At 33.7% G+C, this 20,282-nt stretch overlaps 2 protein-coding genes across 2 annotated transcripts; both read right to left on the reverse strand.

Moving 5' to 3' along the window:
* Positions 1-4,443: 4,443 nt before the first annotated feature.
* On the reverse strand, positions 4,444-6,229 carry LOC149194423 (patatin-like protein 5). The gene is made up of 5 exons (XM_089407666.1): positions 6,077-6,229; positions 5,576-5,731; positions 5,005-5,322; positions 4,722-4,903; positions 4,444-4,604 (listed from the first exon to the last, which is right to left on the reverse strand). The coding sequence occupies exons 1-5, from the start codon at positions 6,227-6,229 to the stop codon at positions 4,544-4,546; spliced, it is 870 nt and encodes a 289-aa protein (XP_089263792.1). The 3' UTR covers positions 4,444-4,543.
* Positions 6,230-8,571: 2,342 nt separating this feature from the next.
* LOC149194424 (uncharacterized) lies at positions 8,572-11,472 on the reverse strand. Its single transcript, XM_089407600.1, has one exon. The coding sequence runs from the start codon at positions 11,180-11,182 to the stop codon at positions 8,579-8,581; it is 2,604 nt and encodes an 867-aa protein (XP_089263726.1). The 5' UTR covers positions 11,183-11,472; the 3' UTR covers positions 8,572-8,578.
* Positions 11,473-20,282: the final 8,810 nt, after the last annotated feature.

Below are 20,282 nucleotides of genomic sequence, written 5' to 3' on the forward strand. Positions count from 1 at the left end.
AAAATCCGGTAGTTCATAATAGAAGCCAGTGGTTAGATTATCTTATCCAAGGAGGTTTATTGTTTAAAGGTAACAAATTGTGCATTCCCAAATGTTCTATGAGGGAAAACATAATCAAGGAGAAACACAGTGGAGTATTATCTGGTCACATTAGATAAGACAAAGAATTTGCGCAGGTAAATGATTTTTACTATTGGCCAAAGATGAAAATTGATGTTAAGAGATTTGTCGAGAAATGCAGGATCTGTCAGCATGCTAAAGGGAGAAGCCAAAATACAAGATTGTACCAACCATTTCCAATACCAGACCGACCATGGGATGTAATTAGTATGGATTTTGTTTTTGGATTACCTAGAACCCAAAGAGGGAATGATTCCATTTATGTTGTGATAGATAGATTTTCTAAAATGGCACGTTTCATTGAATGTAAAGAGACAAGTGATGCAACACATCTTGCCAATCTATTTTTTTCAGAAGTTGTAAGGTTACATGTATTAACTATAAGTATTGTGTCTGATAGAGATACAAAGTTTGTTGGGAATTGCTGGAGAACTCTTAGGATAAACTAGGTGCCAACCTTAGTTTTAGTTCACCATATCACCCTAAAATAGATGGACAGACCGAAGTGGTAAACAAAAGCTTGGGAAACATATTGATAAGTATAGCATATAACAATCCTAAGCATTGGGATTTAGCACTCGCTCAAGATGAGTTTGCTTATAGTGACACTCCAAACCGCAGTACTAGGATGAGGCCATTTCATATTATTTTTTGAATGAATCCAAGAGGCGCATATGAGCTCAAAAGTTTTGGAAAACAGGAGACAAGAAATGAAAATGTTGAAGAGTTTGCAGAGCAGATGCAAAGACTACAAGAAGATGTGAAAGCTAGATTGCAGCAAAGTAGCAGCAAATACAAAGAGAGAGTTGATATGATGAGGAAAGAAAAAGAATTCCAAGTGGGAGATCTAGTGATGGTATACTTGAGAAAATAAAGATTTCCTGTTGGGACTTGCAATAAACTAAAGATGAAAAAGATAGAGCCATGTAGAATTGTGAGGATGCTTTCAACTAATGCTTATGAAATTGAATTTCCAGAAGGGATTGGAATATCACCTACCTTCAATGTTGTAGATTTATATCCGTACAAGGAGACAGAGTCAGAACTATAAAAGGAACATGCAGGAGATAAAGTTCAAACTTTAAATTGGGAAGAACAAATGCCAAAGACAGTCAAGAAAGAGGTGGAAGCTATTTTGGAGAAAATAGTAACTAAAAGAACAAAAGGACATGTTTATTTTAAGTATTTAGTCAAATGGAATGGACAACCAATAAAGGATGTTAGTTGGTTGACAGCACCAAAGTTATAAAAGTATGGAGTAAATCCTAAAAGTCTGAAGGATTATTTCCTTCCTCGGGAGTCTAATGCAGGAGCATATGGACTTAGCTAGCAAAATGATTGTATGTTCACATGTTGTGGCTAACAAGAAATGAATTTCATTGACCTGAGTGGTCAAAATCAATTATAAGTAGAGAGGGTTGGAACTCTTGAATTAATCTTTATCTCAATTATTGTAATAATTAGATTATTGTATTATTTTTAGAATAGGAGATAAGTTGTTAGTATAGGTGTGTCACTAAGCTTGCAAATAGGGATTTGATTGTTAGACTATTAAAAATAGGGATCGAGTTGTAAATGAAGTTAGGATAGGATTTGATTCATAAAAGAAGAAAGAATGTAATGATAGAGATTAGATAATCGATAACATGGTGAGTAAGCGAGAGTTTTTGAGTGAGAGATAGGGTTTGAGATTGAACAGAAGTCAAACAGACTATTGTAATCGAGCCAAGAGGGCCAAGACTCTCTAATTTTGATTTTGTTGAATAATTGATTGAAGTGTGGTGTGGAAGCATTGTTCTGGTGTATAAATTCTCTTATGACTGTGTAATGGAATTCTAGACCCTAATTGGGTATTTTCCTCTGTTTAAACATTTTATTTATAATTCACAGTCAATTAGTATTAAGAGTTAATATTGAGCTTAAGCGCTAAACCTTTCCTTACGCATCTTCCTTAAAGTATGAATTAAGCACGTGGGTTGTATTTGATAAACGGGAAGTGGCATCTCATGCGCCCAAAAGATCGTAAATGGTATTTGGAAAATTCACGCAATCAACCTTAGCGGTCGACACGTAGCACAAGAAAACCACTTTTCTTGCGCACTCTCGTCCTTATATCATTCGTGCAAGAATCCACGTGAGATTACGTGACATCTACGGTGGATATCATTCAAGTAAGTTGGTGAGAGAACGATGCGATATCTATTGGATCTCGTGAAGTGAGATCAATGGCGCAGATTGAAGCTCTTAACAAAAGGGAAAGTGAGAGAAGGGCTGATAGTGATTGGTCAGATAAGCGGGACCCTCAGGGGGAAATTCCACATATAAGATCCATCAACGCGCATCTCATTGGTTACAATGTTAGCCAGTAGTCTAATTCCAAACTACCACCCCATTTTCACCAACCTCATACATCATATTTCCAACTACGTTTTTCCAAAATGTCGAAAATAGTGAAAATAGTTTTTGGAATTTACTTATATCACTGGTTGAGATTAGATAATATAAGTGAAAGAAGGTCTACTTTATTCAATGAAAATTATCATATTTCAAACTGTTACATAGTCGAATTTCATTATATATGGTTAGAAAATAGCAGGATTTCATTATATATCATTATAAAATGTTATACAATAGAATGTTATATTTTTCCTTCTCTTTGTTAAAAATCTTATTTTTTGAATTTTTTTATGGGAATATTTTTCTACATAAGTTTTCTCAAAATTAGGTCCAAAAATTATATAAATTTTCATAATTGTAGATATTTGTGGTTGAAGGTAAATTTTGGTAAAATAGAGGATTTTTAGGATTATGAATTGGTTTATACATACTACTAATAATAATAAATGTAATTTAAACAATGGAAAATAAAAATTTAGTTGGATTTGAAAAATAATAGTTAAAATAGTTTAGAATATAAAATGTTTTAAATTTTCATTTGATTTGTAACAGCTTAGACATTTTTTTGCTGACAACTTCTGGCGGAAAAATTAAAATAATTGCTAAAATTCAAGATATTAATGTTTGAGATTACATAATAGTGATCAAATAAATATTTTTAAGGGTGATGAATTAATTTATGCATGCAAAAATGTAATTAAAGAAAGATAAAATTACATTTTTACCATCAAATGGATAGCTAGATTTCACCATTGATAGTAAGAAAAAAATAAAAAATAAAAATGTGTAGGAATTTTTGTTTTCTTTGTAATATTTTAACATTATTGTTCTTAACTTTTATTGGAGTATTTTTTCACTATTTTTTTTCATTAAAGTGCAATGGTTGTTTTTAATGGTGCTAAATCCATTTACGCATTCAAAAATGTAGTTTATAAATTGACAATTACAATGTCACACATAGTTAGATCATCATATTTTAAAGGTATAAAATATAAAATGTTTATACTTGTCTTTTTCTTTCTAGTAGTCCATATATTATACTTTTCAAACATTTTTTATTACATTTTTAAAATTGGTTTTAACAAAAATTAAGCTAGAAGAATTTTTGCAGGTAGAATTAGAATTATTCAAGAAATTAAATCCATTTATAGATTCAACAATTAAATTTAGAAAATTAAAAATTACATTTTTATCAACAAAATCATAAATCATAGCAAAATGTTTAATGGCTAGAAAACATAAAGAAAAAGAAAGTGAAAATGGACATTCTTACTTTAAAAAATAAAATATTAAATTTTTTTCTTAAAAAGGTGTAAAAAATGTGATATTAATAACATAAGTAGAATCAAATGACTTAAAAATATTAATCCAAAATTAAAAAAATATTAATTAAAAACAAAGAATACCATAAAAATTTTAATGCAATCCATGCAACTAAATGAATGATATGAAAAATTTACTCATGGGAACATAGGCTATTCCCACCCCACAAAAATCTCCATACCATTAATATTATATTCTATGCCATATGTATCACAAAGATATCCTACTCTACCAAAATCTTAATGGGGATGTCCACATAAAAAGCAGAGTGGGGATCTTTCATATTTAAATGGCGTTTAAGATGTGTCTATGTCCACACAGGGTCTAGATGGTTTGCATGACCAAATTAATGATAATAAAATTGAAAATTTTAATAATATTAATAATCAAAATGAAAACGAAATTACATATATACCTTAAAAGTTTGAGCTCAATAATTTCATTAATAATGTAAATATTACTATGTTAATTCTTGTGTGACTTTTTCTTTAAATATTAGTAAAGGCATGGTAAATAACATTATTTTCAAAATCAATATATTAAGGAAATATGCAGAAAGCCTCAATTTTCAAATTGGATATCAAAGTTACATTACATATCGAAGTTAAGATCATCTTCGAACAAAGTACAACATTCATAAGGGAAAACTAACATTCATAAACTGAGGAAAACTATCATTCATAAAGTTTCAGGACTCTAAGTCTTAGCCACTAGGAGCAGCAGTTGATCGTGACTTTCTTTCACGTGAAAGTAGCTGCGCAAACCTGCCAAATCAATACAATATTAACGGTGAAACCAATTCACATGAACCATTTTCTGTCATAAAACTTGATTTAGCAATTTTCATTGAAATTGACGTATTCAATAAGAACTAAAATGACCTGATCAATGCATCATGGTTGGTCTTCCAGTCTTGCTCTGGCGTTGGCTCATAGTAGCCCGTCTCGATATTGACACTTGAAACAGGCTTGGCCAAGAGATCGCTACCTATCGTTTTCAAGGCTTTTAGATTCTCCTCCGTCGACAGATCCAAGGAGCTAGTGTGATCTCCCAGCTGCGGTTCCTGATCACAATGAGGCATTGTGTTAGATATCTCGAATATAGATTTGTTCAACTTCACAAAATCTATGGGTGAATTATATATGGAGGGTGCAAGAAAAGTACCTGGATTCTGAGATACATATGCATGTTAATGGTTTTGAACCAGAAGAATTCGTGAATGTCCGACATATCCGAACTTGATTGCAATAAAATATCAATTAAAGGTGATCTACCGTCCTTAGTTAACCATCCAAATAAGCCCCATTTTGCAGCGTCGGTGGCCTTGTAACGAGCTACTTTTTGTCCTGTTCCAAGAGAAAGAACCAGAAGCTTGCTAGACTCGTTCTCGATCAAATTTAAATCAATACTTTGTTTCGACAATGGTGGATTCGAATTGCGAGCGGAAATTTCTTTCAACAAATGGTTTACTGCAAGTAATGTCTGCAAGAATATGTTACAGGCCAACAAATTAATTGCGCAACCCATTAGGCAAAACTGTTACGCAGTGACTTTGAAAACTGAAATACAATTTCTTTCGACACATGGTTTACTGCAAGTAATGTTTGCAAGATTATTTTAGAGGGCAACAAATTAATTTCACGGCCCCTTACCAAAACTGTTACGCTGTGACTTTGAAAACTGAAATTTAAACCATATTGAGATGGCAATGGAAAAATATATCACCACGACTTACCGGATCGTTAGCTGCAACTCCCCCGTCTATTAGATTGAAGTTTCTGGGATTTCCCCGGGAATCTTGTGTTTTGAAGGAATGAGGAGGAAGATATGTTGGAGCTGCTGAGGTCCCAATAGGCATGATACCATTGAAGAATTTGCCGCAACATAAAACCTATAAAGAAAACAGATGAGTACTCCAGTTGCAGACCGAATTTGAAGGGCGAGGTCATGATATTCTATCGTCTGCAACTTCATTGACAAAACAACACTGAACACGGAATCAATATGCAAAAGAGCGGGCGTGGTTGCTGAAATATGGATGAGCGCTGAATTTTGGGCGCTTGAATTCAAATTTGAATTCGAATTCAAATGGGCTCGTTATTTGAATAAAATTAATGGCGTGATTACTTGCATTGATTACGCTGAACGGTGGAGCCTCCCGGAGTTGGAGTGACGGAGCGGCCAGAAAATGCATGTACATAGGTCATGGTATCATGCATGGATATGGGTCCAAAACATGCATCCGTCCATCCAAAACTGTCGTTACGGTGCTGCCGCTGTCAGAGGGTGTACCCTCCATAGCATTAACTTTGCTATGGAGGTGGAAATAGGAACTGCCATCCAAAACTGTCGTTACGGTGCTGCCGCTGTCAGAGGGTGTACCCTCCATAGCATTAACTTTGCTATGGAGGTGGAAATAGGAACTGCCGAACTGCTACAACGAAAGACAGCAGTAAAGACAGAAATGTACATACAGAGGGGGAGATGAGAAATGTGCCCATGGAGCGGGAAAAAGAGACTTATTGACTCGACGGCAGTAAAGACAGAAATGTACATATGGAGCCCGAGATGAGAAATGTGGGTATAGAGCAGGAGAGATAGACTTGAAGAGACGTATTGACTCGATAGCAGTAAAGACAGAAATGTACATATGGAGGGGGAGATGAGAAATGTGCCTATGGAGCGGGAGATAGACACTTGAAGAGACGTATTGACTCGACAGCAGTAAAGACAGAAACGTACATATGGAGCGGGAGATGAGAAATGTGCGTATGGAGCGGGAGAGATAGAGACTTGAAAAGACTTATTGACTCGATAGCAGTAAACACAGAAATGTACATATGGAGCGGGAGATGAGAAATGTGATTATGGAGCGGGAGATAGAGACTTGAAGAGACGTATTGACTCGACAGCAGTAAAGACAGAAATATACATATGGAGGAGGCTCCTGGGGTTAAATTTGACGCCCGTTTACACGTTTTTTTGTTATTTTAGCCGTCAAATACTTGTTATATAGATATCTCTGATTTCGAAATTAAATTTAGACATGTCTGCGATTCTTTAACAAGAACTGCTATGCCCTGCCTTTCACTATTTCAAAATCAAGTTTCAACAACTATATTGATAAACTTATTTCTAATTGTATAATTTGCATTGGACTTATCATCATTGCAGAATGTTGTATAAGCATAATTTAGATAATTCAACTTCATTCTCCATCTTAAACTTTTGATGTATTTTTTCGTTGAAACTCGTTCATGGTTGGGTCCTACTGAGCAAGCAACCACTAAAGTGGTGCTGTGAAGTGAACTTCATAGATAAGAACATATTGACAAGTTTTTGGGCTTTGGTGAGCCCTGTTAGCCAGTTTTTGTAATCAATCTAGTCATAAAGAAAAACATAACCAAAGAAGAGAATAACATAGCACTGCTGCTAGTAGGGATGCTTTCTCCGCTGCTGGTAGGAAGGAATGTTGCTGGCAAACTCGCTTTGGTTAGATGGTTTTATTGGATTTGATTAGTAGATGGTGGTTTTATTCTTTTGATAATATAGGCATTTCTCATTTTGAAACTAAATTTATAGTGTTCTTATTTTTTAGTTGCGGGTTTCAACAATTATATTGCTGTATTCTTTTGATAATATAGGTGTCTCTCATTTTGAAACTGAATTTATTGATATATTCTTTTGATAATATAAGCATTCTTATTTTGAAATTGAATTTATAATGTTTTTATTTTTATAGTTGGGAGATTTAATACTGAGTTATAGTTAAGAAATCTGATAAAAAATTAAAATAAATTTAGATCGGTGAATATAATTTGTAGAAATTAAATAAAACTGATAAAAATAAATATTACAAGTCATACGATGGTTAATTTAAAAATAAAACCGTCAAAAAAAATTCCCTGATGGGCAGGGGCACCCGTCAAATTTAACCCCTGGCCGTCACTGCCAGGAGATGAGAAATGTGCGTATGGAGCAGGAGATAGAGACTGGAAGAGACGTATTGACTCGACAGCAGTAAAAACATAAATGTACATATGTAGCGGGAGATAAGAAATGTGCGTATGGAGCGGGAGATAGAGCCTAGAAGAGACGTAGTGACTCCACAGCAGTAAAGACAGAAATGTACATATGGAGCGGGAGATGAGAAATGTGCGTATGGAGCGGGAGACAGAGACTTGAAGAGACGTATTGACTCGGGTTCGTCTTGGGCGGTGGTCGTGGAGGCGGCCCGAGAGATGCCGTGCGCCACTGGGAAACGCTAAAAGACGTAGATGAGTGTAACGTGAAAGCCAAGGTTTTGATAAAGATGGCAAAATAGGTTCTGGATGCATGGCATAGTAGGGGCTATTACAATCAATACATCTACATAGTAGATATCTATTGATATTTGAAATTTTTTCTTGGATGAGATTTAGTTGACATAAATGAAATCAAATGACGTTGTCTTGACCCTAAATATAAATATAAATAAATATCTTGAAAATATAAATGTTAATAAATATCTTTATAATAAAAAATATAATATTAATGATTTACTATTGAGTCAACATTATGTATGAAAAACAAAATAATGCACTGTACCATCTTTAAATCATAATTTTGCTATATTGTAATAAGAGCTCATAATTTGGAAACTTTATACAACATTGTGCAATTAACAATTTGGAGATCTTTATGGACCACCATTATTTTGAATAATATACAAAAGGATTAATATTTGTACATGTATTTTCTAAGTTGGAAAACGATACACTCCATAAAAGGGTCTTCTGGTAAGAGGCATTACACAAAGCCTACCATTTTTCCATAGGATGATTAGACTTACTACTCCTCCAACTCCAATCCCTAATCCCATTCCCACTGCAATTAATGATACATGCTTGTTCACACTGTTCAACCATTTCATTTTAACATGATTCTCCTTGCCAGTGGCTCTCACTTTCGGTTGCTTGCATGTAGGCAAAGGATACCCACATAAGCACTTATTCTTCTCAAATGAAGTTTCATCAAATGTTGTGAATTGTGTTCCTATTGGGATTTTTCCACATAGACTGTTATATGAAACATTTAATACTGCCAACTCAAATAACTTAGAAAGCTCTTGAGGAATATGTCCACTCAAATGATTTTTGGACAGGTCTAGTTGTTCTAAAGTAGATACTTCACTAAGAGAGGGAGGTATGTGCCCTTCCAATTCATTCCAAGATAAATTCAACAACCTCAAGCTACTTAAATTTCCCATACTCACTGGTATTTCCCCTGTGAGATTATTACTTGACAAATCAAGTATTGTATTTGTTGACAACACATATGTTAGAGTATAATCATTTCCTTTGATGTCAATCTTGAGATCTTCATAAAGTGTATCAACACTAAGTTGCGAAGATGCATTAACTTTAAAACCTTTTAGTTTCTCAAGATTATGTGGTATCCTTCCGCTAAGTCTATTGTTAGATAAATCCAAAACCTGTAATTTGGAAAGATTTGTAATCCATTGAGGGATGCTGCCATGCAGACTATTGTAACTCATACTGAGAACTCTCAAGTCTTGAAAAAATGCCATGTACTCTGGTAGCTCTCCTGTTAATTCATTCTCTCTTAAATCTAACAATTGAAGTTTGGTACAACTTGCAAAAGACGCTGATAGAGAACCAGATAGATTATTAGAATGAGCACTAAAAATATACAAAGAAGATGGAAACTGTATCTTGTCAATATCTCCACTAAGTGCATTTTGAGATACCTTCAACCTCTGCAAAGCAATGCAATTGCCAATACCCTTAGGAATCACTCCCTCCAGGTTATTTTCTGATAAATCTATGACCCGAAGTGAAAGCAAACTGCTAATACTTTGAGGAATTGTACCTGTGAGCTCGTTGTTATTAAGGGAAAGCTCTTCAACCTTGCTGAATCTTATAATGGTTTTGGGGATGTTACCTGTAAGCTTATTTTCACCGAGATCTATGCTGGTCAACTGATTTAAACTGAAAATTGCTTCAGGGATATCACCAGTGAGCCTATTTTTACTGAGCTGCAGGTTCGTCAATTGACTTAAATTGCCAATTGCTTCAGGAATGCTCCCTGTAAGTTCATTTGAACCCATAAATAAAAAAGAGAGAGAAAGCTGAAATATACTCATGGGCAAGGAGCCCTGAATTGTGTTATTTGATAAATCCAACCATTGAAGGTTGCTGCAGTTTCCTATTTCTGGAGGGATGGAACCAGAAATCTCACACGCATAAATCCAAAGTGTAACAAGCTGTCTTAAATTTCCCAATTGAGGTGGTATGTTGCCTGACAACCTATTGTTCCCCAAAGATAAAAGCTGAATAGAAGAGCAATTTCCCAGAGATGGAGGAATGGAATTCTCCAATTCGTTGATGTCCAGAAACATCCACTCCAACTTTTGCAGCAATCCCAATTCACCTGGAATTCTTCCACTTAAGCTGTTGCCAGAAAAATCGATGTACGATAGTTCACTACAATTCCCTAGGGTTGAAGGGATGTGACCACCAAGTGAGTTGAACTCAAAGCCAAGATGAGATAGACTCCTAATTGAGCCCAGAATCGAAGGAATTGGACCGCTGAGAATGTTCCTTCCAATCGATAATTCTTGCAGAGTCGTGCAGTTGCTCAATGAAGTTGGAATACTTCCATTCAGGTGATTCCTGGACAGGTCTATATATTCCAGCTTTGCTAGATGACCAATTTCTGTTTGTATGATCCCTGTCAAACCATTTTCTGTAAGACTGATCGATATAAGACGTGTGCAATTAAACAGTTCTTTTGGAATAGAAGCTGAGAGACCATTAGTGCTGAGGTCGAGTTTTCTCAGTGCTTTAAGATGCCCAAACTGGGATGGAATTCTGCCTGTCAAGCTATTAAAAGAAAGATCCAAAATGCGCAATAAGGAGAGATCGCCAAGAGATGGCGATAGCGTACCTTTTAATCGTAACCCGGACAGCATTATGGCAACAATTCTTTTAGTGCGTCTTCTGCACCAAATTCCATTCCACAGACACACGTTCTCCGAGTTATCAACCGTCCAGTTGGACAGCGATCCAAATGGGTCTGATGTAATGGCCTTTCTGAATGACAAAAGAGCCTCTAGGTCTCTTTTATCACGCTCCTCCATGGATGACGCAGATTGGTGAGCTTCCTCCAGCGTATTGCGCCCATTCATAACAAAATTATGAGAATCATCTCGGTGAAGAGAGGTTAACCCACCCATATTGCCATAGAGATACAAGTGTTCTTTCCTTGAGTAACTAACAGCTGCTGTTGCGGTTTTCGATACAAATACAAACCATAACAACATGGTAACAACTTTATCCATGATTTCTCCTTGACCAACTTGAATATCTTTGAAGCTTGTGAGTTCTGCATGCGTTCAGTTCTTCGTGCTATATATAGAATAGAGCCACAGTGCATCTCTCCTAGAAGGTCGTGTGTGGAAAAATGAGGAGATGCCGTGTAATCCGGGAATGGTAGACTAATAATAAGGTTGTGGAGAGTTTTAGGAATGTGTCTAACGTGGGGAGGTTTAGTTTCACAAGTTTTTTTAGTGAAAGATATAGTTTCCAAAACTGCTCTTAAAAATCTTGAACAAAATTATGCTCCGAAGAAAAATGAGAAGATTCAAGTCGTCGGCTGGCAAATATGAGAAGATGCCGTGTAGGCTGGCAACTGTAGAGCAATCACATAGAAAGAAAAGGGCCTTATTGACTCTGGGAAATAAAGGTGAAGGTGGTACCAGGAAAAAAACTGTAATGGGGATGTGTTTGCTAGGGCTGGTGTGAGTTGAATAGAACCCTGCCAACACGGCACGCCGGTGGTTTGACGTTGAACTTCAAAGAAGAAAACAAATCATCCTTGGAAAAGTGTTAGTGTGGACATCATGGTGAGAGAAACCTGACGAAGTTTGTTTGTTCTCCTCTACGTACTTGGACTTTCAACTTCTTCTTACCAAATTCACGGATGTGGCCACTGAAAATCTACATACCTAACTCAAATACTTGACTTTCAAGTTCTTCTTAGCAAATTCAAGGATGTGGCCACTGAAAATCTACATACCTAACTCAAATGGTTGAATAAAGCTCATCAATTTTATACATTAATTTTTAATTAAAAACTGAATTAATGTGGCAACTCAATATCTCCATTCCTAAGTCAAATAGCTGAATAACCCTCATCAATTTTATACATTAATTTTTAATTAAAAATTAAATTAACATTTCAACGTTTAATTAATTAATAGTTTTTAATCGTGTTTTTTTTTTTTTACGTTTTCAGTCAATTTTTGGTTGGAATTCGGTGAAGTAATTTATGGCTAAATCTTGATTTGTATTGTTTACACTGGTCTTTTTAACTGCATATACAGATTAAGCACCATCAAAAAATTTTAAAGCTTTTTTATTGTGAAAAAATTATCTGCAAAACTTGTGAATTCAATGAATTTCTATCAGATTCTAAACAAATTAGATTGAAAAATACACTCGAAAAATCATTTTTCCTATTATAATTTAATAAACCAAAAATATTTAATTCCAAAATATTTGAAAAAATTAATGTTAATGACACACTACTACAAAAAGGATACCTTTAAAAAACAATTTGAAACAAAAATATTTTAAGACAAAACTTTATATTTAACACACAAATGTTTTGAGACAAAACTTTATATTTAAGACAAAAACATTTTGAGACAAAACATTATATTTAAACTAAAACAATTTGATAGAAAAATATTTCAAGACAAAATTTTATATTTAAGATGATGACAATTAAGACCAAGCTCGTTTAAGACAATGAACAATTAAGACACAACCATATCAATTTAAGACAATATTATTTAACACCTCCAAATGGACTCTGATAGTGCCATGAACAATTAAGACAAAACCATATCAATTTAAGACAATATTATTTAACACCTGCAAAATTGATTCTAATAGTGCACCCTAAGTCTGAGACCTTGTAAACTACTATTGTCTTGCACCCATACTACGTTGTTATTTCACTTATCATTCTCGATATCTTATATAAAGACAACGATTTGTTTGGTTGTTCGTTTTGTGGGGGTAACCAACAAGAACACGAAAACTTTTCCTGGCAAGATTTCTCGGACATGAATTCCTCTCTCTGGTCCCTTCTATCTGTGCTTATACGAATACGATTAAAGACAACTTGTATATCGTTGAATTCAGGAAGTTTACAGAGAGATTCCATAAATGAATAGGGGATAATTATATTTTTTATTTTTGAAATGTTGTTCAAACCACATGAAATAGGAGATAATTATATTTTTTTGTTTTTGAATAGTTTTTCAAGCCCCATGAAACTTAATTATAACAATTTCTTTCTTTTGTATTATATTTTTCTTTTTTCATTCATTATTTTTAATTAAATATAAAATTAGACTATGTTAGCCCCAAGGGATAGCTCAGTTAGTCGAGTTTTTGTTCCTAAGTGCCTCGCCTATCTGGAGGTTATGGAGTCAAATTTCTTCAACGCCCTTCAGGTTAGGCCTTGCTAGTTTGGCCAGCGGGTAGAACCATGGGGGCTTAACTCAATGAACCTCTTTCATATCAAGTGTGTTCATAGCATACTAAACAATACCCCTAATTTGACGATATATTAGAAATACCTATAAAAATCACATTATTTACTCCCCTGAGAATATAACCCAATACACCTTTGCAATTTATAAAACCCCTGCTTTCACTAAATATTGTAGGTATCTATTTTTTCATTAACATTTTTTATACCCATTTATATTTTTTCATTAACTTTGAGCTCCTTTTTTTATACCTGCCAATATAAAAACTCTTTACCCCCTAATATATACTCAATATATTGTCATTTTCTCCTCAATATATATCCCCCAATATGAACCCACGTGGTATGGTATTTTTCCCCCGGTGGGTAGATCCCTTTGGGTTGATATACTTGGCTTTCCCCGTGGATGTAGCGGCCATTCAGTTTCGGTGAACCACCTTGAAAAAAAATAGACTATGCTAATTATATTATTTCTTTAAGAGAGACAAGGTATGATGTTTACTATAGTATCTCAATGTTATATTTGATTGTTTACACTAGATGCATTGGTTTCATTGTAAATATTTATTTCTAGTCTTATTTGATTACTTTCATTAGATGCATTGATTTCAATATAGATGTTGGTTTCCAATCCTATTTGATTGTTTGCACTAAATGCATTGATTTCAGTGTAGATATTGATTTATGATTTCATCTAACTAAATGTATGATCTACATCAATTTCAAAGTAATTATATTAATAGTGTGCATTGATTTCAGTGTAAGCACATAAAAAGTATTGATGACATGCATTGACTTCTATGTTACGTAATTCAACCATATATACAATACTTGATTTTTCATCATATAAAATGTTCACTTACTTAAAATGCTTGCTTCTTAAAACTATAAACTAATTTTAATTGACTTCTTTCTTATTATTTCCATTTTCCATTATTCAACATTGTTAATCACTTTGCATTCAAACGAGGTAATAGAAAACAACTACATTGAAAATTATTTGGGGTTTAACACTCCATAAGTCACAATAATTGACTTTGGAGAAAGCTAATATTAATATTGGAGAGCAAGAGAGACAGGGTATCATGTTTACTACAATAGCTCATGTTAAATATTTGAATGGTCTATGATTTCAACTTCTCTTTCATATGATCGATATGAAAAGATGGCAAAACTAATAGGTGTGATAATAAGAACAAAAAAAAATAGTTTGAGATTGATCACAATGAATATTGTTTGTTATTGTTATTTGCATTTTTTTCATTCAAGAATGTTACATTGTCACTTTGCATTCAAAAAATTTATTTCATCAGTTTTCATCATTCAAGTTGCTAATAATCTCTCTCATCTCAACAAACTGAGATAACTAAGCAAATTTAAAATTAATTTGACCAAATTAATCTCAAACATATTTAGCATATTTAAAATTATCAAAATAATTAGATGTTCAACAAAATTTGTAGGACTGCACACTAGTGAAATCATCCTAGATCCATCTTAACCCCGAATATATCAAGCGCTGAGAGGGGTCAAAGCTCTTGAGGTGCAAACCTTTCATCAAAATTTTCACTAAAAAATGAGGTTTGCACCTCGAGATTTTTGATCGCTCTCAATGCTTGATAGATTCGGGGTTAAGATGTATCTAGGCTAGTTATTATTGTTGGTTATGAAAAGAATTTATATATAATTAAACGTATATACATTTAGAAAAACATGAAATGAGATTCTTAATCATGGAGATTTAGTCTCATTTTACAATAGATATTCTTAATCTATAAATAATCTTTGTTACAATATCATAGTTTATCAATGCCACGTGCCCAAAAAACAATAACTCACTTCATATCTCACTTTTTCAAATGATTTATTTTTTTTAATTAATCAATTTAATTAGAAAGGGAAAAAACATAACTACTTTGGAGATAAATTTCAATCTTTAATTTGTGTACCTTATTAAAAATATTTTAGAATATTTAATGGAAACGAAATAACTACCATTTATTTAATAATTAAATTAAAATTTTAATAATTCTATTCAAAAAATAAACACATCAATAAACATAATTACTCAACTAATTAATTAATTTTTAAATATTTCTCATTTTAATTAAAATCTAACCCAAAAAAAAATAGAGAAACAATTTTAAGTTAACCAATCTCTTAACTAACCATCAATAACATGTAAAAAAATATATATATATATATATTCATTCCTCATAATGACATAATAACCTTTTGCTAAATGATCTTACGAGGGAGAGAAGACATAAACACCTTAGATTATTTTGTACATATGACTTTAATTTTAATGTGCCATCAATAACATGTAAGAAAAAAAAGAGAAGTGAGTATTCATTCCTTATCATGACATAATATCCTTTTGCTAAATGATCTTACGAGTGAGAAGACATAAACACCTTATATTATTTTGTACATATGATTTTAATTTTAAACACATTAAAACAGATAAATTTTAATTTAATAGTTAAATATATCAAAAATATAATTTTAATTTAATCTTTAAACCTATTAGAAATATATTTTTAATATAGTAGCTATCGATTCAAGTTAAATCAAGTTAAATCAATAATGGCGAAATGAAATATTAAAAAATAGCGTTTCCGCAAATAATATAATATAATATATTATATATGTAAAAAGTGATAAAAATAATTATAGTGTGTAAAATTATTAATTATATTTTAATTTTAATAATTTTTAAAGAGATATTATATATACGAAATTAATTTTGTTATTTATTATTAAACTTTTTAATATATCGATGTTAATATAAAATTAAAAATAAAAGAACACCGTTAATTTTAAAATTAAAAATAAAACAGCATAGTTTCCTTCTAAGTTTAGGATAAGTTTGCTCGGTAAAAATCTCTACTTTGTTCAATCAACGTGTTGCTCTAGTTTGGGCTTGCTAGGTTTTCTTGGTGGTTAGAATTTTTATGCTAACTAAGCTCTCAAAGGCTCATTAGTCCACATAGACCCAACCCCATATAGACCTATCTCCCTACATGGGAAGCAATCATTAGTTGATTGTAGCTTGTGAGGGAAATTCGTAAATGCCATTACCCACTCTCTTATTTGTAACCTAACATGCCTCATTAAAGAGCAAGGATTTGACCGGGAGTAGAAATATTATTTCCAGGGATAAATGTGGGTTGAAAGCTTGGAATCTAGACACTATGAGTTCGCCCCCAAACAAGTTCAAGAAGAAATTGCGTAAAGTTGATGAAAAATATATTTTGAATAATATAAAGGTTTTGATAAAGATGGCAAAATAGGTTTTGGATGCATGGCATAGTAGGGGCTTTTACAATCAATACATCTATATTGTAGATATCTATTGATATTTGAAATCTTTTTTGGATGAGATACAAATGACGTTCTCTTGAACCTAAACGAAATGCAAAGGCAAATGATATCGATGGATTAAAGGCTTGAACGCCTAGAGAAGAAATTAGGCATCTTTCTTGATCATGGTTACGACAACAAGAAGAAAAAAATTCTAGTAGAAGTCACCATTTCTAATAAGCTTCGTTGATAAGCAGGAGTTCATTCCACTTTTAGATTGTTTATTTTGTATTTCTATGTTTAAGTTCTATAGTTTGTTGATAAAAAAAAAGCACACCTTAGAGGCCAAATGGAAAATCATGGTATTTTCGGTTTTTATGATTTTGATAAGAATTTTGTCTGTTGGATTAATGAAACAATTGAATTTCTATGTGGTAGATTAGAACAAACTTTTGAAGTCATGTATATGCATCTCTAATTTGAAGGAATAGAAAATATTTACTTTGCAAAAAAAACTTTAATTTTTTTTGGATGTTTGGGAGGACTACATCTTCATCATGTCCAATATGACTTCACATCAAGGAGTGCCTTAACAGAGCACCCGATCACCGTCTATCCAAGACCCAATGAACTTTAATGTTGAAAATATAAATGTTAATAAATATCTTTATAATAACAAATATAATATTAATGATTTAGTATTGAGTCAACATTATGTATGAAAAACAAAATAATGCACCGTACCATCTTTAAATCATAATTTTGCTATATTGTAATAAGAGCTCATAATTTGGAAACTTTATACAACATTGAGTAATTAACAATTTGGAGATCTTTATGGACCACCATTATTTTGAATAATATATAGAAAGATTAATATTTGTACATTTATTTTCTAAGTTGGAAAACGATACACTCCATAAAAGGGTCTTCTGGTAAGAGGCATTATCCAATGCCTAGCTTTTTTCCATAGGATGATTATACTTACCACTACTCCAACTCCAATCCCTAATCCCATTCCCACTGCAATTAATGATACATGCTTGTTCACACTGTTCAACCATTTCATTTTAACATGATTCACATAAGCACTTATTCTTCTCAAATGAAGTTTCATCAAATGTGGTGAATTGTGTTCCTATTGGGATTTTTCCACATAGACTGTTATATGAAACATTTAATACTGCCAACTCAAATAACTTAGAAAGCTCTTGAGGAATATGTCCACTCAAATGATTTTTGGCTAGGTCTAGTTGTTCTAAGGTAGATACCTCACTAAGAGAGGGAGGTATGTGCCCTTCCAATTCATTCCAAGATAAATTCAACAACCTCAAGCTACTTAAATTTCCCATACTCACTGGTATTTCCCCTGTGAGATTATTACTTGATAAATCAAGTATTGTATTTGTTGACAACACATATGTTAAAGTATAATCATTTCCTTTGATGTCAATCTTGAGATCTTCATATAGTGTATCAACACTAAGTTGCGAAGATGCATTGATTTTAAAACCTTTTAGTTTCTCAAGATTATGTGGTATCCTTCCACTAAGTCTATTGTTAGATAAATCCAAAACCTGTAACTTGGAAAGATTTGTAATCCATTGAGGGATGCTGCCATGCAGACTATTGTAGCTCATACTGAGAACTCTCAAGTCTTGAAAAAATGCCATGTACTCTGAGAACTCTCAAGTCTTGAAAAAATGCCATGTACTTTGGTAGCTCTCCTGTTAATTCATTCTCTCTTAAATCTAACAATTGAAGTTTGGTACAACTTGCCAAAGACGCTGATAGAAGACCAGATAGATTATTAGAACGAGCACTAAAAATATACAAAGAAGATGGAAACTGTATCTTGTCAATACCTCCACTAAGTGAATTTTGAGATACCTTCAACCTCTGCAAAGTAATGCAATTGCCAATACCCTTAGGAATCACTCCCTCCAGGTTATTTTCTGATAAATCTATGACCCGAAGTGAAAGCAAACTGCTAATACTTTGAGGAATTGTACCTGTGAGCTCGTTGTTATTAAGGGAAAGCTCCTCAACCTTGCTCAATCTTATAATGGTTTTGGGGATGTTACCTGTAAGCTTATTTTCACCGAGATCTATGCTGCTCAACTGATTTAAACTGAAAATTGCTTCAGGGATATCGCCAGTGAGCCTATTTTTACCAAGATGCAGGTTGGTCAATTGACTTAAATTGCCAATTGCTTCAGGAATGCTCCCTGTAAGTTCATTTGAACCCATAAATAAAAAAGAGAGAGAAAGCTGAAATATACTCATGGGCAAGGAGCCCTGAATTGTGTTATTTGATAAATCCAACCATTGAAGGTTGCTGCAGTTTCCTATTTCTGGAGGGATGGAACCAGAAATCTCACCCGCATAAATCCAAAGTGTAACAAGCTGTCTTAAATTTCCCAATTGAGGTGGTATGTTGCCTGACAACCTATTGTTCCCCAAAGATAAAAGCTGAATAGAAGAGCAATTTCCGAGAGATGGAGGAATGGAATTCTCCAATTCGTTGATGTCCAGAAACATCCACTCCAACTTTTGCAGCAATCCCAATTCACCTGGAATTCTTCCACTTAAGCTGTTGCCAGAAAAATCGATGTACGATAGTTCACTACAGTTCCCTAGGGTTGAAGGGATGTGACCACCAAGTGGGTTGAACTCAAAGCCAAGATGAGATAGACTCCTAATTGGGCCCAGAATCGAAGGAATTGGACCGCTGAGAATGTTCCTTCCAATCGATAATTCTTGCAGAGTCGTGCAGTTGCTCAATGAAGTTGGAATACTTCCATTCAGGTGATTCCTGGACAGGTCTATATATTCCAGCTTTGCTAAATGACCAATTTCTGTTGGTATGATCCCTGTCAAACCATTTTCTGTAAGACTGATCGATATAAGACGTGTGCAATTAAACAGTTCTTTTGGAATAGAAGCTGAGAGACTATTAGTGCTGAGGTCGAGTTTTCTCAGTGCTTTAAGATGCCCAAACTGGGATGGAATTCTGCCTGTCAAGCTATTAACAGAAAGATCCAAAATGCGCAATAAGGAGAGATCGCCAAGAGATGGCGATAGCGTACCTTTTAATCGTAACCCGGACAGCATTATGGCAACAATTCTTTTAGTGCGTCTTCTGCACCAAATTCCATTCCACAGACACACGTTCTCCGAGTTATCAACCGTCCAGTTGGACAGCGATCCAAATGGGTCTGATGTAATGGCCTGTCTGAATGACAAAAGAGCCTCTAGGTCTCTTTTATCACGCTCCTCCATGGATGACGCAGATTGGTGAGCTTCCTCCAGCGTATTGCGCCCATTCGTAACAAAAATATGAGAATCATCTCGGTGAAGAGAGGTTAACCCACCCATATTGCCATAGAGATACAAGTGTTCTTTCCTTGAGTAACTAACAGCTGCTGTTGCGGTTTTCGATACAAATACAAACCATAACAACATGGTAACAACTTTATCCATGATTTCTCCTTTACCAACTTGAATATCTTTGAAGCTTGTGAGTTCTGCATGCGTTCAGTTCTTCGTGCTATATATAGAATACAGCCACA

The sequence above is a fragment of the Pinus tabuliformis genome, chromosome 2_2 (assembly GCF_031772625.1).
Source record: "Pinus tabuliformis cultivar Carrire ecotype Pingquan chromosome 2_2, CPIR1, whole genome shotgun sequence".
In the NCBI taxonomy this organism is placed as follows: Eukaryota; Viridiplantae; Streptophyta; class Pinopsida; order Pinales; family Pinaceae; genus Pinus; species Pinus tabuliformis.